Here is an 18,914-nt window from a genome sequence, read left to right as displayed (position 1 = left end):
TCCAGAGTTCCGCTGTGGAGATGGGAGAACCTTTCAGAAGGACAACCATCTCTGCAGCACTCCACCAATCAGGCCTTTATGGTAGAGTGGTCAGATGGAAGCCACGCCTCAGTAAAAAGCACATAACAGCCTGCTTGGAGTTTGCCAAAAGGCACCTAAAGGACTCTCAGACCATGAGAAACAAGATTCTCTGGTCTGATGAAACCAAGACTGTACTCTTTGGCCTGAATGCCAGGCGTCACATCTGGAGGAAACCTGGCACCATCCCTATGGTGAAGCATGGTGGTGGCAGCATCATGCTGTGTTTTTTTTTCTTCAGCGGCAGGGACTGGGAGACTAGTCAGGATCGAGGGAAAGATGAACCGAGCAAAGTTCAGAGACATCCTTGATGAAAACCTGCTCCAGACCACTCAGGACCTCAGACTAGGGAGAAAGGTTCACCTTCCAACAGGACAACGACCCTAAGCACACAACCAAGACAACGCAGGAGTGGTTTCGGGACAAGTCTCTGAATGTCCTTGAGTGGCCCAGCCAGAGCCTGGACTTGAACCCGATCGAACATCCCTGGAGAGACCTGAAAATAGCTGCGCAACGACGCTCCCCATCCAACCTGACAGAGCTTGTGAGCATCTGCAGAGAAGAATGGGAGAAACTCCCCAAATACAGATGTGCCAAGCGTGTAGCATCATACTCAAGAATACTCCAGGCTGTAATCACTGCCAAAGGTGCTTCAACAAAGTACTGAGGAAATGGTCTGAATACTGATGTAAATGTGATATTTATAATTTGCTAACATTTCTAAAAACCTGTTTTTGCTTTGTCATTATGGGGTATTGTGTGTGAATTGATGAGGGAAAAAAGCGATTAAATTTTTTTTTTTATAGGCTGTAACGTAACAAAATGTGGAAAAAGTCAAGGGATGTGAATACTTTCCGAATGCACTGTACATATCGAATCGTCTTGTAAGGGAATAATGCACATCCCTAGTTGGTATGCCTACTCAATATACACTCTCTTTGTCTCTTTTTGTGCAGAACATTATAAGCAGTGCATCAGAGCCCTGTGATACGCCAGCCCTCCCATTATGCGGTTCAGCTTTTCTATTCTGCCCCTACAGCTCTCCCTTCCATTCTTCAACTGGATTGTGCCTTCCTCTAGTATCACACCACACCTCCATCCAAACAGGGCATTCATTACCATATAATTGGCTCTAAGAGAGGGTCTGAGTAGTCTGTGGGTGTCAGGATGCACGTGTTGCATTACGCCTGATTGCCTGAACTGTGTCACTCTGACATTCTGCTCACTTATAATTAGCAGCACCTTATTAGAACAGATGAAAGTGACATCAGACAGAGACCATACTCTAAAGTAGCCTAGCAGGCCAATGAGTCACAGTCACACGGTTGGTTATTAGGCAATCTGAGTTTGTCCTTCCTTGAAATTTCAACACGGATGAAGACTGGAGTTGCGGTTGTCACTTTGAGGTTTATAAAATGAGTATGACAGTGTGGGCGCCATTTTCTGTCAGAAAATGCAGGAATAATTAGCATTGCAACTTTTACAATTGATCTTTAATGGATCTACAAACTAATACTAACCAAGCTTTACATAGTGTGGCTGATTGTAATCAAATGTCCACTTTCTCTTTTTTACCTTACATCACAACTGTAAGGTATTTTTCTTTAAACATATTCTATTAAAGCAGCACACTTGTATGTTTTCCCCACTTTTACTGCGGTATACTACAGTGTAGTGTACCCCAGCTTCAAATGCTTCGCAGGCAACAGAGGTTCCATAAAAATGCAGATGAGTTCTCTGAACTGAGTAACAGTAAGCTTGTAATAATCGGTTTGTACGCAAGCACTGCAGTCTGCTTTTGCTTTCATGTTTTCTTAACAGATTATTTAGGGGAGGCATTTTCATGCTGCTCTCTGGTAGACTGGGGTATTTCAGTTGGCCATAGAACCACATTGTTTCTTTCATTACGGTTTGTTTTCAAAATAATTACACTCGTAAGACACATCATTCAAGTAAATGTGGTGGGAAGAACAAAGCTGGCATTTCAAAGTCTGTTTCAATTGATAAAGCGTCTTTACAAATGTATGGTGTAAGGCTTTGTCTTACAGACAAGAGATGTAGGAAACGCTGATGCCTTTGCTAATGTGTTTATTTGTGTATCTGCATCCTTGCATATGTTCACGGGTGTTTGTTGTTTGCATTACAAAGACAAACCTGTAAAGTTGACGTTGCGAATGAACTTGAGCAACATGGTTCCATTGATGGTTTCCATTTTGGAGCAGAGGCCCACTTTCCCTGGACAGAGCTCCTTATGCATGTTGTGTAAGGCGTGAGCCATGGCGTAAACTGCATCAACCACAAACTGGACCTTCCCCTCCTGCTCATAGGACGAGTCCTTCCCGATCCGCTCGTGGTCTAAAGGGACACCAAAATAAAAGCCACTGTTAAATTCAATCATTATACAGTAGCATAACCCTCATGTAATGACATTAGTTCAAAGACAATAAACACACTTCTGTATTACAGTGAATATATCCCGTTGTCTGGTGTACAACTCAAATTATACTTCACTTGAGACTAAAAATATACATGTCTAACAAATATATTTATTTTTGGATAGGCTCCTTTGATATAGAATGAAAACATGACCGACCGACAGGTCTTGATCATCTGCTATGTTCTACTATTCATCAGAGGTTTGATAGTCAAGGCAAGAGTATGTGTTGGAGGAGTGGAGGACGACTGGAAGACAGAGCAAGACAGGTCTAATCATTCTTTAGTATTAATGCAATTAGTTATGACAGGTGTATATTAATCATAGCCGAGGTTGTTTCAATGCTTTGGAAATGTGTTAATCACCAAGTAAGGTTTCAATTAACATCCTGGTCCTGCAATTAGCTGCTGCCTTGTCAGCACGTTGGCATGGAGAGAGTGACAGTGGGACACTCCACTGGCCTTTAATCAGCTGGTCTTAGCTATAATTACAGCACAAGTGAGAAGGAAAAATCATAACCACCAGCCAAGGTGAGGGCATTGGGTCTGACTGCTCTATATAAGTGAGTTGTGATTGCGTACAGAGGCATGACTATAGTCTAGACTCTATATTATCAGTATGCTAGAGCAGAGGTTTTAGCCATTGAGAGGAGTCTGATTAGAAAGATATTGGATGGAAAATAGTGAAAAATGCTTTTCTCTTGAAACTTTCAACATAGAAATGCTACCAAAAAGTCATCCATGATTCACCAAATTATATTTTGAAAGAGGAAGCAAAATATTTCAGCATTTGTTTTCTTTTCAGTCTCCTCCATTTGCCGGACCTGTATAACTGTAAGGATTTTCCCCTAATAATAATAATAATAATATTAATAAATGTAAAATTAACACAATTACAGAAAGACCTGTGTAAAGGCCAACTTACAGAAGATGAACCTTTTGAGGAATTTCAATATTTTCAGTCTGGAAAAACACCAGGGCTTGATGGTATACCAGTAGAGGTATATCAAGCCTTTTTTGATGTACTCAAAGATCTATTATTAGCATGTTTTAATTACTCCTAAAAAATATATACTTTCAGGTACTCAACAAGAAGGTCTGATTTCATTAGTTCTAAAACAGGACCCACGTGGTAAGTATAAAGATCCAATCCATTTAAAAAACTGGAGGCCTCTTACACTTCAATGTTGTGATGCGAAAATCCTGGTGAAACCAAGGCCTGGTCTTCATAGCAGATTTTGAAAAGACGTTTGATAAAGTACGACTAGAATTTATATATAAATGTCTGGGTTACTTTAATTTTGGTGAATCTCTTATACAATGGGTTAAAGTTATGTACAGGAACCCCAGATGTAAAATAGTAAATAATGGTTACTTCTCAGACAGTATTGAGCTTTTATGAGGAGTAAAACAAGGCTGTCCGTTGTCTCTATATCGATTTATTATGGCCATTGAAATGCTAGCTATTAAAATTAGATCCAACAAGAACATCAAGGGGTTAGAAATCCAGGGAATAAAAACAATGTGTATGCCGATGACTCAAGTTTTTTCTTGATCTTGATCACTTTTCTAAACCTAATTATGACTAGTGTGTCATGTTATGTATTGGATTGCTAAAAGACACAGTGTTTACACTACCTTGTAGTTTACCAATAAAATGGGTGGATGGTGAAGTAGACATACATGGTATTCACATCTCAGAAAATATAAATGAATTTACCAGAATCAATTTCAATAGAAAGTTTGCAAAAATAGATAAGATTCTGCAACCATCGAGAGGTAAATCACATTGATTAACTTTTGGGTCCTATAACAGTTTACTTACTTACTATTGGCACTGCCTACTCCAGACGACTCATTTTTTAAATCATATATTTGGAATGTAAAGCCAGACAAAATTAAACATGCCTAATGAATATGAGTTTGGGGGGGGGCTAAAATTATTAAATATTAAAGCTTTAAACCTCTCAATAAAAGCTTCACTCATACATAAGTTATACTTAAATCCAAAATGGTTCTCCAGTAGATTATTAAGAAAGGCTCATCAGTTGGTCAAAAATGGTAGTATGTGAACCCTTTGGAATTATGTGGATTACTGCATAATTTGGTCATCAAATTTGATCTGATCTTCATCTAAGTCACAACAATAGACAAACATAGTGTGCTTAAACTAATAACACAGAAATTGTATTTTTCTTGTCTATATTGGACACATCATTTAAACATTCACAGTGTAGGTTGGAAACGCCTTTTCAGTTCTGCCCACATATTTTCTATAGGATTGAGGTCAGGGCTTTTTGATGGACACTCCAACACCTTGACTTTGTTGTCCTTAACTTCTTTGGGATAGGGGGCAGTATTTTCACGGCCGGATAAAAAACGTACCCGATTTAATCTGGTTACTACTCCTAGAATATGCATATAATTAGTAGATTTGGATAGAAAACACTCTGAAGTTTCTAAAACTGTTTGAATGGTGTCTGTGAGTATAACAGAACTCATATGGCAGGCAAAAAAACGGAGAAAATTGAGTCAGGAAGTGGGAGAAATTCAAAATGTAGTTTTCTTTTGAATCCCTTGAAAAACTACAATGACAGGATTTACGTTGTACCTCCTAACTCTTCCATTGGCTGTCAACAATCTTTAGGAACTGCTTTCATCCGTCATCTGTAACCGGGCAGAAAATTCTGGCTCGTTCAATCCCTGGCCAGTCTGAGAACAGGTGTCTTATGACGCGCATCCACGTGTCTTAGCTGTTGTTTTATTTTTCTTGTATGACGAATACCTATTGCCCGGTAGTAAAATTATCGCAATTTTACGTTAAAAAATACCCTAAAGGTTTGATTATAAACATCGTTTGACGTGTTTCTACAAACGGTAATGGAACTTTTGGCCATTTCGTCTACGGATTTGAGTCCACGCCACATGGCATTGTAAAGTGTTCTGGATGGGTCAACAAAACGGACGTATTTGGAAATAAATTATAGGCTTTGCAGAACAAATTAACATTTCTTGTGGAAGTGGGTGCCCATCCGAGTGCATTCCGCCGAAGATCAGCAAAGGTAAGTAAATATTTCAAACATATTTTTAGAGATTTGTCATCGTCGGGGTTGTAGGCTAACTGTATAGCTTAGCATTGAAGGCTAAGTTCTGTACTCAGAATATTGAACAATGGGCTTTTTCCGTAAAGTTATTTTGAAATCTGACAAAGTGGCTGCATAAAGGAGTAGATTATCTCTAATTCTTTAAATAATTGTTATAATTTTTTTTCAACGTTATGAGTTCTTCCGTAAATTAAATGTGCCTATTCACCGGAAGTTATCAGGGGAGAACATTTTCTGAACGTAACGCGCCAATGTAGAAATTGGGTTTTTGGATATAAATATAAACTTGATCGAACAAAAAATGCATGTATTGTCTAACATGATGTCCTAGGAGTGTCATCTGATGAAGATTGTCAAAGGTTAGTGCTTAATTTTAGCTGTAAATCTGGTTTTGTGATGGCTATCGTGCTTCTTTTTTTCTTTTTTGCTGATGTGCTATGCTAAAATAATCTAATGTTTTGCTTTCACCATAAAGCCTTTTTAAAATCGGACAATGTGATTGGATTAACGAGTAGAGTATCTTTAAAATGCCGTATAATACTTGAATTTTAATTTTGAGATAATTTTTTTTTGAATTTTGCGCCGTGTTCTCTCACTGGTTGTTGTCCAACCAATCCCGTTAACGGATTTGCCTAGTTAAATAAAGGTTAAATAAGAAATGAACAGATAGTTACTCTTTTTGGCCTACTGCTAAATGGTCAACAGAACATGTCTACAAAGGCAAGGACATCAGTAGATTAGAAGTCACATTCAGACTCTAACAACACCACTAAACAGGAGCCCCATCTGGCTCTTGTATCTGTAATTATTATTTCAATATTAAAAAGTGTTTTCACCTGCCTGGGGATCGAATTATGTCATCTATAAGACGTGCTGAACAGAGTTTAACAGGATTGAAACCATTATCAGAGGGATGCAACGAGTTGAGTCATACAGCTAATATGAACACTGTTACAGCACACATTTTAATAAATGTCAGTGAAGATCGTTAAAAGTAGCACCCTTGCCCTGTAAAATCATTAGCGGAGAACCAGAGTTTGGAGGAGCTAGCGAGGGGAGTAGGATATTGGCAACGTGTAAAGGCACTGACAGCTGATCCTTAAGGTACTGTAACAGATCCCATCTGCCACACTTTTATCCTGCATGATCAATTTCTCATCATGCGATTCAAGTAAAATCAACAGGATCTACGTCCTCTGAGACAGTACAAACACTCCTAGTCAATTTAAGGATTTTGTCAGATTGCTAACTGAGATTCTCATTGCTTGATGTTTATTGCTCGTGGAATTAAATGAGTAGACTGGATAACCTCTCTGAATCATGCTTGAGATAAAGTGGAAGACTGGGGGGAGTAAATATACAGTATTATTTTTCACAGAATTTCTACTCAACTTTACCCATGGCCATGCCTCTGTAAGTATGTGAAGGTACATGTATTATATACTGCTCAAAAAAATAAAGGGAACACTTAAATAACACATTGTAACTCCAAGTCAATCACACTTCTGTGTAATCAAACTGTCCACTTAGGAAGCAACACTGATTGACAATAAATTTCACATGCTGTTGTACAAATGGAATAGACAACAGGTGGAAATTATAGGCAATTAGCAAGACACCCCCAATAAAGGAGTGGTTCTGCAGGTGTTAACCACAGACCACTTCTCAGTTCCTATGCTTCCTGGCTGATGTTTTGGTCACTTTTGAATGCTGGTGTTGCTTTCACTCTAGTGGTAGCATGAGACGGAGTCTACAACCCACACAAGTGGCTCAGGTAGTGCAGCTCATCCAGGATGGCACATCAATGCGAGCTGTGGCAAGAAGGTTTGCTGTGTCTGTCAGCGTAGTGTCCAGAGCATGGAGGCGCTACCAGGAGTCAGGCCAGTACATCAGGAGACGTGGAGGAGGCCGTAGGAGGGCAACAACACAGCAGCAGGACTGCTACCTCCGCCTTTGTGCAAGGAGGAGCACTGCCAGAGCCCTGCAAAATGACCTCCAGCAGGCCACAAATGTGCATGTGTCTGCTCAAACGGTCAGAAACAGACTCCATGAGGATGGTATGAGGGCCCGATGTCCACAGGTGGGGGTTGTGCTTACAGCTTACAGTTTGGCATTTGCCAGAGAACACCAAGATTGGCAAATTCGCCACTGGCGCCCTGTGCTCTTCACAGATGAAAGAAGGTTCACACTGAGCACGTGACAGATGTGACAGAGTCTGGAGACGCCGTGGAGAACATTCTGCTGCCTGCAACATCCTCCAGCATGACCGGTTTGGCGGTGGGTCAGTCATGGTGTGGGGTGGCATTTCTTTGGGGGGCCGCACAGCCCTCCATGTGCTCGCCAGAGGTAGCCTGACTGCCATTAGGTACCGAGATGAGATCCTCAGACCCCTTGTGAGACCATATGCTGGTGCAGTTGGCCCTGGGTTCCTCCTAATGCAAGACAATGCTAGACCTCATGTGGCTGGAGTGTGTCAGCAGTTCCTGCAAGAGGAAGCATTGATGCTATGGACTGGCCCGCCCGTTCCCCAGACCTGAAACCAATTGAGCACATCTGGGACATCATGTCTCGCTCCATCCACCAACGCCACGTTGCACCACAGACTGTCCAGGAGTTGGCGGATGCTTTAGTCCAGGTCTGTGAGGAGATCCCTCAGGAAACCATCCGCCACCTCATCAGGAGCATGCCCAGGCGTTGTAGGGAGGTCATACAGGCACCTGGAGGCCACACACACTACTGAGCCTCATTTTGACTCGTTTTAAGGACATTACATCAAAGTTGGATCATGTGGTTTTCCACTTTAATTTTGAGTGTGAAATCCAGACCTCCATGGGTTGATAAATTGGATTTCCATTAATTATTTTTGTGTGATTTTGTTGTCAGCACATTCAACTATGTAAAGATAAAAGTATTTAATAAGATTATTTCATTCATTCAGATCTAGGATGTGTTATTTTAGTCTTCCCTTTATTTTTTTGAGCAGTGTATATTCATACTGTCATTTTCAGACTTACCAAATCCCTCCTTGCCATTGATACAGGGGGAGGCAACATTTGACATAATCAGTCTAGTTCTCTCATGTCCATTTGGAAAGTGGTCTCTGTGCCAGTAGCCAGACGTCATCCCTGATGAATGGGAGGGACCCTGTCACATATTACTCTTGCATTCGGTAAGTAAGGACTCTACTGCCCAGTGTTGACGGCTGTAATAAAAATCAACAGCCAGTGCCATCTAGGGGATGGCCCCTCTGCCCACTTCTCCCCCTTTTCCTCTCCCTTCAGACCATGCTCCAGTTCCAGGTCTAACTCTCTCATCTCACTATGTCTCTTATTGCCTAATCCACTGTTTCCCCAAATGTAAACAAGACATAGAATGTATAATAGGATGAAGAAAAGCAGGATGGAGTAATTGATAAAGTTGCTCAGCGTTTTGTTTTCTCTATGCCTCTTGAAAGATCTACATGGTCATTTCTTATCTAAACAGAGGTACTTAATGTTAACAAATGCTGGCTGTGAACAGATTTTTTTTTTTTCTCTCTCTTGCTGCTGCTACTATATGCAGTCTGAATCTGTATTTGCCCAGGCTTGGAGAAGCAATTTAACATCTCTGACAAGACTTTGAATGCTTGAATAAAAAATGTCCAATTATGGTCCTGTACTTGTTTGCCACTGGTATACCAATCATAAGAGAACACACACGCACACACACAAACCCACACATACCTACCTCGGCTGTGGTAAATATTTTTGCATTAAATGGGACGAATAACTTTAAATCCCAGGATGAGGAGGGTCTGATCACTGAACAGGGTTTTGCTGCTCATTTGCGGCAATAAATTACATTCCCCAATGTTTTCGCATATTAAGTCTTTTTTTGTTTTTCCTTAACCGAAGAGAGAGCTCACAAAACACTCAAAATGCCATGCAGATGAGTTGAGTATCATAGAAGTTTTGGGCTGCTTGCATCATATCCACTGCCGACAATGGTCATATACCAACTTGTCCACAGTGGTTGTAGGTGCCTGCTAGCTGCTGCTCACAAGTAAACAATATATTTTCACTGATCATGAAGTCACATCTAACCCAGCATATTATGTATTTTCTTGTATCAAACAAAGCCATTATGCACAGCTTTACAATAATTTCACCTGGATTAATACACCGTTGATACTCTCTTGGCTGCATATAAAATACAGCACTTCAAAGAAATTAACAATGTGTGCTAGATTGGGAAGTTTTGAACAGGTTTAGACAATCTGCTCTCCTCGTAGTGGGCTGACATTTATTGGATGATAAAGGAAGAAAAGAAGAAGGCAGTGACTGAATACTAGGTTTGACGTGCTGCCTGGCAGACTGGAGAGTGCCTGCTGTGAAACCTTTGTGTCTTTGTATTGTTAATTCAGGGACAGCATCAAGGTGGGCCTTGAGAGTTTGAAAGAAAAAGAGGAGTCAGAAGAGGCCAGGTGATGTGTTCTGACTGAGCATACAGATGTAGGATCTTAATTTGAGCCAGTTTGCTACAGCAAGAAAATAATCCTGCAGCAACAGGAAATGTGAATTAATATATGGATTATAATTAATGGACTTTTTTGGTTTGAAATCAGGTCTGAAATGTAAAAGTGGAAATTACAAACTTCAGAAGCCTTTAAAAATATTTTTAATGTTTTAAATTGCATTCCGGAAAGTTCTCCTGCAACTGGTTGATGAAATTAAAATTCTACATTTGTATACACATAATTCCACTGAATGAAGGCTGATGTATTTTGCTACATGATTAATTTGCTCTGAGACAGGCTATAAATATATAGGGGTTCATAATGTTTTGTACACTCAGTGTGATATATACACACACACACACACACACACACACACACACACACACACACACACACACACACACACACACACACACACACACACACACACACACACACACACACACTACAGTTCAAAAGTTTGGGGTCACTTAGAAATGTCCTTGTTTTTGAAAGAAAAGCAACATTTTTGTCCATTAAAATAACATCAAATTGATCAGAAATACAGTGTAGAACAAGAACAAGAATAAACTGACGAGTTTCAGAAGAAAGGTCTTTGTTTCTGGCCATTTTGAGCCTGTAATCAAACCCACAAATGCTGATACTCCAGATACTCAACTAGTCTAAAGAAGGCCAGTTTTATTGCTTCTTTAATCAGAACAACAGTTTTCAGCTGTGTTAACATAATTGCCAAAGGGTTTTCTAATGATCAATTAGCTTTTTGAAATGATAAACTTGGATTAGCTAACACAATGTGCCATTGACAACATAGGAGTGTTGGTTGCTGATAATGGGCCTCTGTACGCCTATGTAGATATTCCATAAAAAAATCAGCCGTTTCCAGCTACAATTGTCATTTACAACATTAACAATGTCTACACTGTATTTCTGATCAATTTGATGTTATTTTAATGGACAAAAAGATTGCTTTTCTTTCATAAACAAGGACATTTCTAAGAGACCCCAAACTTTTGAACGGAAGTATATATATATATATATATATATATATATATATATATATATATATATATATATATATATATATATACACAGCAAAATATATAAACACAGCAAAAAAAGAAACGTCACTTTTTCAGGACCCTGTCTTTCAAAGATAATTCGTAAAAATCCCCAAACTTCACAGATCTTCATTGTAAAGGGTTTAAACACTGTTTCCCAAGCTTGTTCAATGAACAATAAACAATTAATGAACATGCACCTGTGGAACGGTCGTTAAGACACTAACAGCTTACAGACGGTAGGCAATTAAGGTCACAGTTATGAAAACTTAGGACACTAAAGAGGCCTTTCTACTGACTCTGAAAAACACCAAAAGAATGATGCCCAGGGTCCCTGCTCATCTGCGTGAACGTGCCTTATGCATGCTGCAAGTAGGCATGAGGACTGCAGATGTGGCCAGGGCAATAAATTGCAATGTCCATACTGTGAGACGCCTAAGACAGCGCTACAGGGAGACAGGACAGACAGCTGATCATCTTCGCAGTGGCAGACCACATGTAACAACACCTGCACAGGATCGGTACATCCGAACATCACACCTGCGGGACAGGTACAGGATGGCAACAACAACTGCCCGAGTTACACCAGGAATGCACAATCCCTCCATTAGTGGTCAGACTGTCCGCAATAGGCTGAGAGAGGCTGGACTGAGGGCTTGTAGGCCTGTTGTACGGCAGGTCCTCACCAGACATCACCAGCAACAACATCGCCTATGGGCACAAACCTACCGTCGCTGGACCAGACAGGACTGGCAAAAAGTGCTCTTCACTGACGAGTCACGGTCTGTACTCTGGAGCGGGATCGATTTGGAGGTGCAGGTTCCGTCATGGTCTGGGGCGGTGTGTCACATTATCTCAACGCTGTGCGTTACAGGGATGACATCCTCCTCCCTCAAGTGGTACCCTTCCTGCAGGCTCATCCTGACATGACCCTCCAGCATGACAATGCCACCAGACATACTGCTCGTTCTGTGCGGGATTTCCTGCAAGACAGGAATGCCAGTGTTCTGCCATGGCCAGCGAAGAGCCCGGATCTCAATCCCATTGAACACGTCTGGGACCTGTTGGATTGGAGGGTGAGGGCTAGGGCCACTCCCCCCAGAAATGTCCGGGAACTTGCAGGTGCCTTGGTGGAAGAGTGGGGTAACATCTCACAGCAAGAACTAGCAAATCTGGTGCAGTCCATGAGGAGGAGATGCACTGCAGTACTTAATGCAGCTGGTGGCCACACCAGATACTGACTGTTATTTTTGATTTTGACCCCCCCCCCCTTGTTCAGGGACACATTATTCCATTTCTGTTAGTCACATGTCTGTGGAACTTGTTCAGTTTATGTCTCAGTTGTTGAATCATGTAATGTTCAGACAAATATTTACACATGTTAAGTTTGCTGAAAATAAACGCAGTTGACAGTGAGAGGCCGTTTCTTTTTTTGCTGAGTTTATATATAGTTTACTACGTATGTTGTGCTATTACCCTTTCTTGTCTAAAGAAATACACTGGATTCTAATGTTTTGCATATTGAAATAATTCAGCAGCGAGAGAGAGAGAGGAGGGTCCTGACCCTATTGTTTACAATACAGTGGTAGCAAATGAAAAGCTTATCCAGCTATGAAGCATCTTTTCTGTCTCAGACTGTTTCACTGGAGGTATTACTCCTGTTATGGGCTCTTGACAGTAAGATACTGTATGAATGATTTTGAGGATTCCTCTGGTGTTTCTTCTTAAAACGCATTGAGACGTATTGGACGTCTAAGGCCATTTTAAATAAGCAGTGCTAGTTGGAAGTGTCTATAGTAAAAAAGGGTAGGATGTATCCCTATGCCAAGTTTCAAAACACAACTATACAATTCTAATTAGACTGTCGACTGACTTTGATAAATTCTGATTTCACTGAAGCTAAGGCAGAAACCTACTGTACTGATGTGTTCTCCCTGTATACCCAACAGCTTATGGCCATTGCCTTCTGATGTGGATTTATGCTGTATGTTTGTCAGTAATCATTAGTGGTATACTTTCGAGAGGGTTTGTTTGTAATTGCTTCTTTAGACTCTAAATTACTGTTTTTTGTCCCAGAAGGAGAAATATATTGTTGTGTGTTTAAACACTGAAATGGTGTAAAGACGCAGCAGGCAATAAATCCAACCATCAGAAACCCAACCATTCACCCACCACATAATTTCATGGGGAATAATACATTTTCAAAAGTAGAGCTAAATCAAGCGTCGTATATGGGTGACATCAGTTGCGCATATGGCAGTCGGGAGTCACTCTGCTCTTTCCCCCAAGTAGATTTGGAACCTTGCACTTGATTGAACATGAAAGGCTGAACATCAAGTGAGCTGGTGCCACCATGGCACAGACTTTGATGTGGAAGGCTATCATATAGCAGGGTGCTTCTTTCCAATGTATCATTAAGAAGAATTGGCCTCATCTCCCTTAAGCTCAAAACAGGCAGACTACAGTTCATGTCATCCTCGCTAAAAAATACATTTTCAGTCAAGTTAGGAAACTATTGCGAGCAATGTTGTGGGCTTGTTCAGTTATTATGCCATAGTGGTTACAAGTAGAATGACTGAACTGCTGACTCCACATTCAATCTTGAGGCCCTTTCTCACCAAGTCTGTTTTTTTTTGTCTGAATAATTCGGACAAAAATAAATAACTAGAAATAAATACTTGCACGTCTTGTGAATGAATGAAGCTATTAATTTCTCTCTGCCTGTTTTTTTTACGTTTGCAAGGCATCATTGCAGCAATATCAATTTAGTCAATGCACCAGAGCTACACGTCACTCTCGCCATTCAAACTTCCCCACCAGTTCATTGCCAACACTGTAGCCTATTTTTTAGCCATTCCGCAAGCAAGAGGATTGATCGATGCTTCTCTCCTCTAATAGGCCTCGACCTATTAGTTTTAAAAAATTGCTTGAAATAATAATATACTCGTTCAAAAGCTAGAGAAAGGGGAAAGAGATAGGCCAGTGGAGAAATCAGCAGGGATGCGTGAATTGCGCAAAAAGGGAACAGTGAAGACAGAGAGATGTGTAAGTTTTCAACCTGGTCTGATAGACTAGACAACATAGTAAATGTAAATCCATGAATCACAAATGAGTATGATATGTTACGTTTGCTATGGTTACATAAGACCGATGGTTATTTAAGGCAAAAACAAAAGTAGATTGGTTGGTCAGGGTGGAAGGGTATGCGCATAATGCAAACATCTAGCAACCCAAAGGTTGCACGTTCAAATCTCATAGTAAATGTAAATAGCAAATGTTCAACTACTTGCTACTTTTTAGCTACTTTGCAACTATTTCGCCTGTTAGCTAACCCTTCCCCTAATTAGATGTTCAGGAGTCTTATGGCTTGACGGTAGATGCTGTATAGAAGCGTCTTGGACCTAGACTTGGCACTCCGGTACCTCTTTCCGTGCGGTAGCAGAGAGAGCAGTCTATGATTAGAGTGGTTGGAGTCTTTGCCAATTTTTTGGGCCTTCCTCTGACACCGCCTTGTATGGAGGTCATGGATGGCAGGAAGTTTGGATGTACTGGGCCATACGCACTACCCTCTGTAGTGCCTTGCGGTCGGAGGCCGAGCAGTTGCCATACCAGGCAGTGATGAAACCAGTCAGGATGCTCTCGACGGTGCAGCTGTAGAACCTTTTGAGGATCTGAGGACCCATGCAAAATCTTTTCAGTCTCCTGTGGGGGAATAGGGTTTGTTGTGCACTCTTCATAACTGTCTTGGTTTGCTTGGACCATGTTAGTTTGTTGGTGATGTGGACATCAAGGAACTTGAAGATCTCAACCTGCTCCACTACAGCCCAGTCGACGAGAATGGGGGTGTGCTCGGTCCTTTTCCTGTAGCCCACAATCAACTCCTTAGCCTTGATCACGTTGATGGAGAGGTTGTTGTCCTGGCACCATATTGCCAAGACAACTTAATGATGGTGTTGGAGTCGTGCCTGGCCGTACAGTCATGAGTGAACAGGGGGTACAGGAAAGGCCTGAGCACGCACCCCTGAGGGGCCCCCGTGTTAAGGATCAGCGTGGCGGATGTGTTGTTACCTACCCTTACCACCTGGGGGCGACCCATCAGGAAGTCCAGGATCCAGTTGCAGAAGGAGGTGTTTAGTCCCAGGGTCCTTAGCTTAGTGATGAGCTTTGAGGGCACTACGGTGTTGAATGCTGAGCTGTAGTCAATGAATAGCATTCTCACATATAGTTGAAGTCGGAGGTCTACATGCAGCTGAAGTCAGAAGTTTACATACACTTAGGTTGGAGTCATTAAAACTCATTTTTCACCCACTCCACAAATTTCTTGATAACAAACTATAGTTTTGGCAAGTCGGTTAGGACATCTACTTTGTGCATGACACAAGTAATTTTTCCAACAATTGTTTACATACAGATTATTTCACTTATAATTCACTATATTACAATTCCAGTGGGTCAGAAGTTTCCATACACTAAGTTGACTGTGCCTTTAAACAGTTTGGAAAATTCCAGAAAATGATGTCATGGCTTTAGAAGCTTCTGATAGGCTAATTGACATCATTTGAGTCAATTGGAGGTGTACCTGTGGATGAATTTCAAGGCCTACCTTCAATCTCAGTGCCTCTTTGCTTGACATCATGGGAAAATCAAAAGAAATCAGCCAAGACCTCAGAAAAAAATTGTAGACTTCCACAAGTCTGGATCATCCTTGGGAGCAATTTCCAAATGCCTGAAGGTACCACGTTCATCTGTACAAACAATAGTACGCAAGTATAAACACCATGGGACCACGCAGCCGTCATACTGCTCAGGCAGGAGACGCATTTTGTCTCCTAGAGATGAACGTACTTTGGTGTGAAAAGTAGAAATCAATCCCAGAACAACAGCAAAGGACCTTGTGAAGATGCTGGAGGGAACAGGTACAAAAGTATCTATATCCACAGTAAAACAAGTCCTATATCGAACCTGACAGGCCGCTCAGCAAGGAAGAAGCCACTGCTCCAAAACCGACATAAAAAAAGCCAGACTACGGTTTGCAACTGCACATGGGGACAAAGATCGTACTTTTTGGAGAAATGTCCTCTGGTCTGATGAAACAAAAATAGAACTGTTTGGCCATAATCACCATCGTTATATTTGGAGGAAAAAGGGGGAGGCTTGCAAGCTGAAGAACACCATCCCAACTGTGAAGCACAGGGGTGGCAGGAGGGGGTGCTTTGTTGTGGGGGTGCTTTGCTGCAGCAGGGACTGGTGACCTTCACAAAATAGATGGCATCATGAGGCAGGAAAATTATGTGGATATATTGAAGAAACATCTCAAGACATTAGTCAGGAAGTTAAAGCTTGGTCGCAAAGGGGTCTTCCAAATGGACAATGACCCCAAGCATACTTCCAAAGATATTGGAGTGGCCATCACAAAGCCCTGACCTCAATCCCATAGAAAACTTGTGGACAGAACTGAAAAAGCGTGTGTGAGCAAGGATGTCTACAAACCTGACTCAGTTACACCAGCTCTGTCAGAAGGAATGGGCCAAAATTCACCTAACATATTGTGGGAAGCTTGTGGAAGGCTACCCGAAACATTTGACCCAAGTTAAACAATTTAAAGGCAATGCTACCAAATACTAATTGAGTGTATGTAAACTTCTGACCCACTGGGAATGTGATGAAAGAAGCAAAAGCTGAAATAAATCATTCTCTCAACTATTATTCTAACATTTCACATTCTTAAAATAAAGTGGTGATCCTAACTGACCTAAGACAGGGAATTTTTACTAGGAGTAAATGACAGGAATTGTGAAAAACTGAGTTTAAATGTACTTTGCTAAGGTGCATGTAAACTTCCGACTTCAATTGTAGGTCTTGAAATACATCTCTCCTTGGTCAAATAGCCCTTACTGTACACAGCCTGGAGGTGTGTTTTGTGTCATTGTCCAGTTGAAAAACAAATGATAGTCCCACTAAGCGCAAACCAGATGGGATGGAGTAACGCTGCAGATTGATGTGGGAGCCATGCTGGTTAAGTGTGCCTTGAATTCCAAATAAATCACACAGTGTCACCAGCAAAGCACCCCCACACCATCACACCTCCTCCTCCATGCTTCACGTGGGAACCACACTGTTAGAATAATTTGTATGTGTTAGGATGATGACTTAAGTGTTCCACTCTGAAATTGTAGGATAGGGGGAAAAGTTTGATAAATATGAGAAGATAAAACCAGGATATGGGTAGATCTGTTAGTTGTGAAATACTATGATGTTATATGCTTTAGTAGGGATGTAAACAGAGTGAAGTTGTAGAGTAGGTAATAGAAAATCCTTGGAGGGTTTCAAACCAAGAGGGTCCCAAAGGGGGAGGGGAGGTGAAAGCCTTGAAGAATGTGACAAATGTTATGGTTCTTTGTGGTTAGTGGAAAAGTACTGGTTGTTTGAGAAGGGAGTGGTCTAAAGATAGGAATGTATGTGTGTATTATAAAAGGACTGAGTCCTAATTTTTGACCTTGGAACGTTCTCTGAATAAACTGTACAGACCTTTTGCAGAAAGCCGAGTCCTTGCCTAATTATTCTTAACCCAGTGTCTTACAAACCTTGGGGATTAGTCAAAGCTTATTGATTGTTAATTATTATCATTGGGATTAAACATTTCCATAACACACACATGCAGAGATCATCCGTTCACCTACTCTGCGTCTCACAAAGACACAGCAGTTGGAACCAAAAATCTAAAATTTGGACGAATCAGACCAAAGGACAGATTTTCACCGGTCTAATGTCCATTGCTTGTGTTTCTTGGCCAAAGCAAGTCTCTTATTATTATTGGTGTCCTTCCTTTGACCAGGAAGGCCTGATTCACACAGTCTCCTCTGAACAGTTGATGTTGAGATGTGTCTGTTACTTGAACTCTGTGAATCATTTTGGGGGTTGCAATCTGAAGTGCAGTTAACTGTAATTAACTTATCCTCTGCAGTAGAGGTAAATCTGGGTCTTCCTTTCCTGTGGCGGTCCTCATGAGAGCCAGTTTCATCATAGCGCTTGATGGTTTTCGCCACTGCACTTGAAGTTCCAGATTGACTGACCGTCATGTCTTAAAGTAATGATGGGCTGTCGTTTCTCTTTGCTTATTTGAGCTGTTTTTGCCATAATATGGACTTGGTCTTTTACCAAATATAGCTATCTTCTGTATACCACCCCTACCTTGTCACAACACAACTGATTGGCTCAAATGCACAATGTTGAACAAGGCACACTTGTAAATTGCAATGCATTCCAATCAACTACAAGTGACTCATGAAGCCGGTTGAGAGAATGTCAAAAGTGTGCAAAGCTGTCATCAAGGCAAAGGATGGCTAGTTTGAAGAATCTTAAATACATTTTGATTTGTTTAACACTTTTCTGGTTAGTACATGATTCCATACAGTACGTGTTATTTCATAGTTTGACGTCTTCATTATTATTCTACAAACTTTTGACTGGTACTGTATGTTAATGTTGGCTATTTTTTGTGATTTTCTAGGTTGCTTGATTGTTTTCATTGCTTTACTGGGAGGCTTATCAGAGGCAGACATGACAGTGATATTTATAATTGAGCAGATAGTGCAGGGTGAATTGCTCACAGTGGGCTTCCTACTAGGGCAAACAGTCTCAATGCTAACAGTATAACTCAGGTTCATAGACACAATTGACAAATGTTGTAAGTCAAGGGACACAAAGACGCACCAAACATTGCTCGATTATGGAAGGCAACCTTGA

The 18,914-nt window shown here is 41.0% G+C and overlaps 1 protein-coding gene across 1 annotated transcript in view; it reads right to left on the bottom strand.

The window, feature by feature from the left end:
* Nucleotides 1-18,914, bottom strand: part of LOC106567287 (metabotropic glutamate receptor 4) — a 254,325-nt gene that overhangs the window by 33,257 nt on the left and 202,154 nt on the right. Inside the window, exon 6 of the mRNA XM_045693162.2 lies at nt 2,233-2,433. Coding sequence (XP_045549118.1) covers nt 2,233-2,433 — 201 coding nt within the window. The remainder of the gene's footprint in view (nt 1-2,232; nt 2,434-18,914) is intronic.

Source organism: Salmo salar, chromosome 13, assembly GCF_965601325.2.
Source record: "Salmo salar chromosome 13, fSalSal1, whole genome shotgun sequence".
NCBI classification, from domain to species: Eukaryota; Metazoa; Chordata; class Actinopteri; order Salmoniformes; family Salmonidae; genus Salmo; species Salmo salar.
The sequence above is the reverse complement of the archived record's forward strand: the minus strand, read 5'-3'. Positions and strand labels throughout refer to the sequence as shown.